This window comes from Eimeria mitis, genomic scaffold, assembly GCF_000499745.2.
Source record: "Eimeria mitis Houghton genomic scaffold, Emh_scaff2515, whole genome shotgun sequence".
Taxonomy (NCBI): domain Eukaryota; phylum Apicomplexa; class Conoidasida; order Eucoccidiorida; family Eimeriidae; genus Eimeria; species Eimeria mitis.
Genome location: NW_013570856.1, coordinates 7,059 through 7,340, shown reverse-complemented (window position 1 = coordinate 7,340; position 282 = coordinate 7,059). Strand labels below are relative to the sequence as shown.

Below are 282 nucleotides of genomic sequence, written 5' to 3'. Positions count from 1 at the left end.
CCCCCACAGGGGCCCCTGTGGGGGCCCCCACGGGGGCCCCCCCGGGGGCCCCCCTGGGGGCCCCCCCGAAGGGCATCTGTGCTCGGCGGAGAAGCTCCCTATACACCCCAGCAGCAGCAGATGAGAGACAACGTCAATAACACCCTGGAACCGAGAATTGCAGCAGCAGCAACAGCAGCAACAACAACAGCAGCAGCAACAACAACAGCAGCAGCAGCAACAGAAACAGCAGCAACAGAAACAGCAGCAGCAGCAGCGGCAGCAGCAACAGCAGCAGCAGCA

At 63.8% G+C, this 282-nt stretch overlaps 1 protein-coding gene across 1 annotated transcript in view; it reads left to right on the top strand.

Annotated features, from left to right (window-relative positions):
* The window catches only part of EMH_0054990 (ribosomal protein L9, N-terminal domain protein, putative), a gene marked incomplete at both ends in the record, with an annotated part of 5,691 nt that overhangs the window by 496 nt on the left and 4,913 nt on the right, over nucleotides 1-282 (top strand). The window contains one exon of the mRNA XM_013497178.1: nucleotides 164-282. Within this exon, the coding sequence (XP_013352632.1) occupies nucleotides 164-282 (119 nt within the window). The remainder of the gene's footprint in view (nucleotides 1-163) is intronic.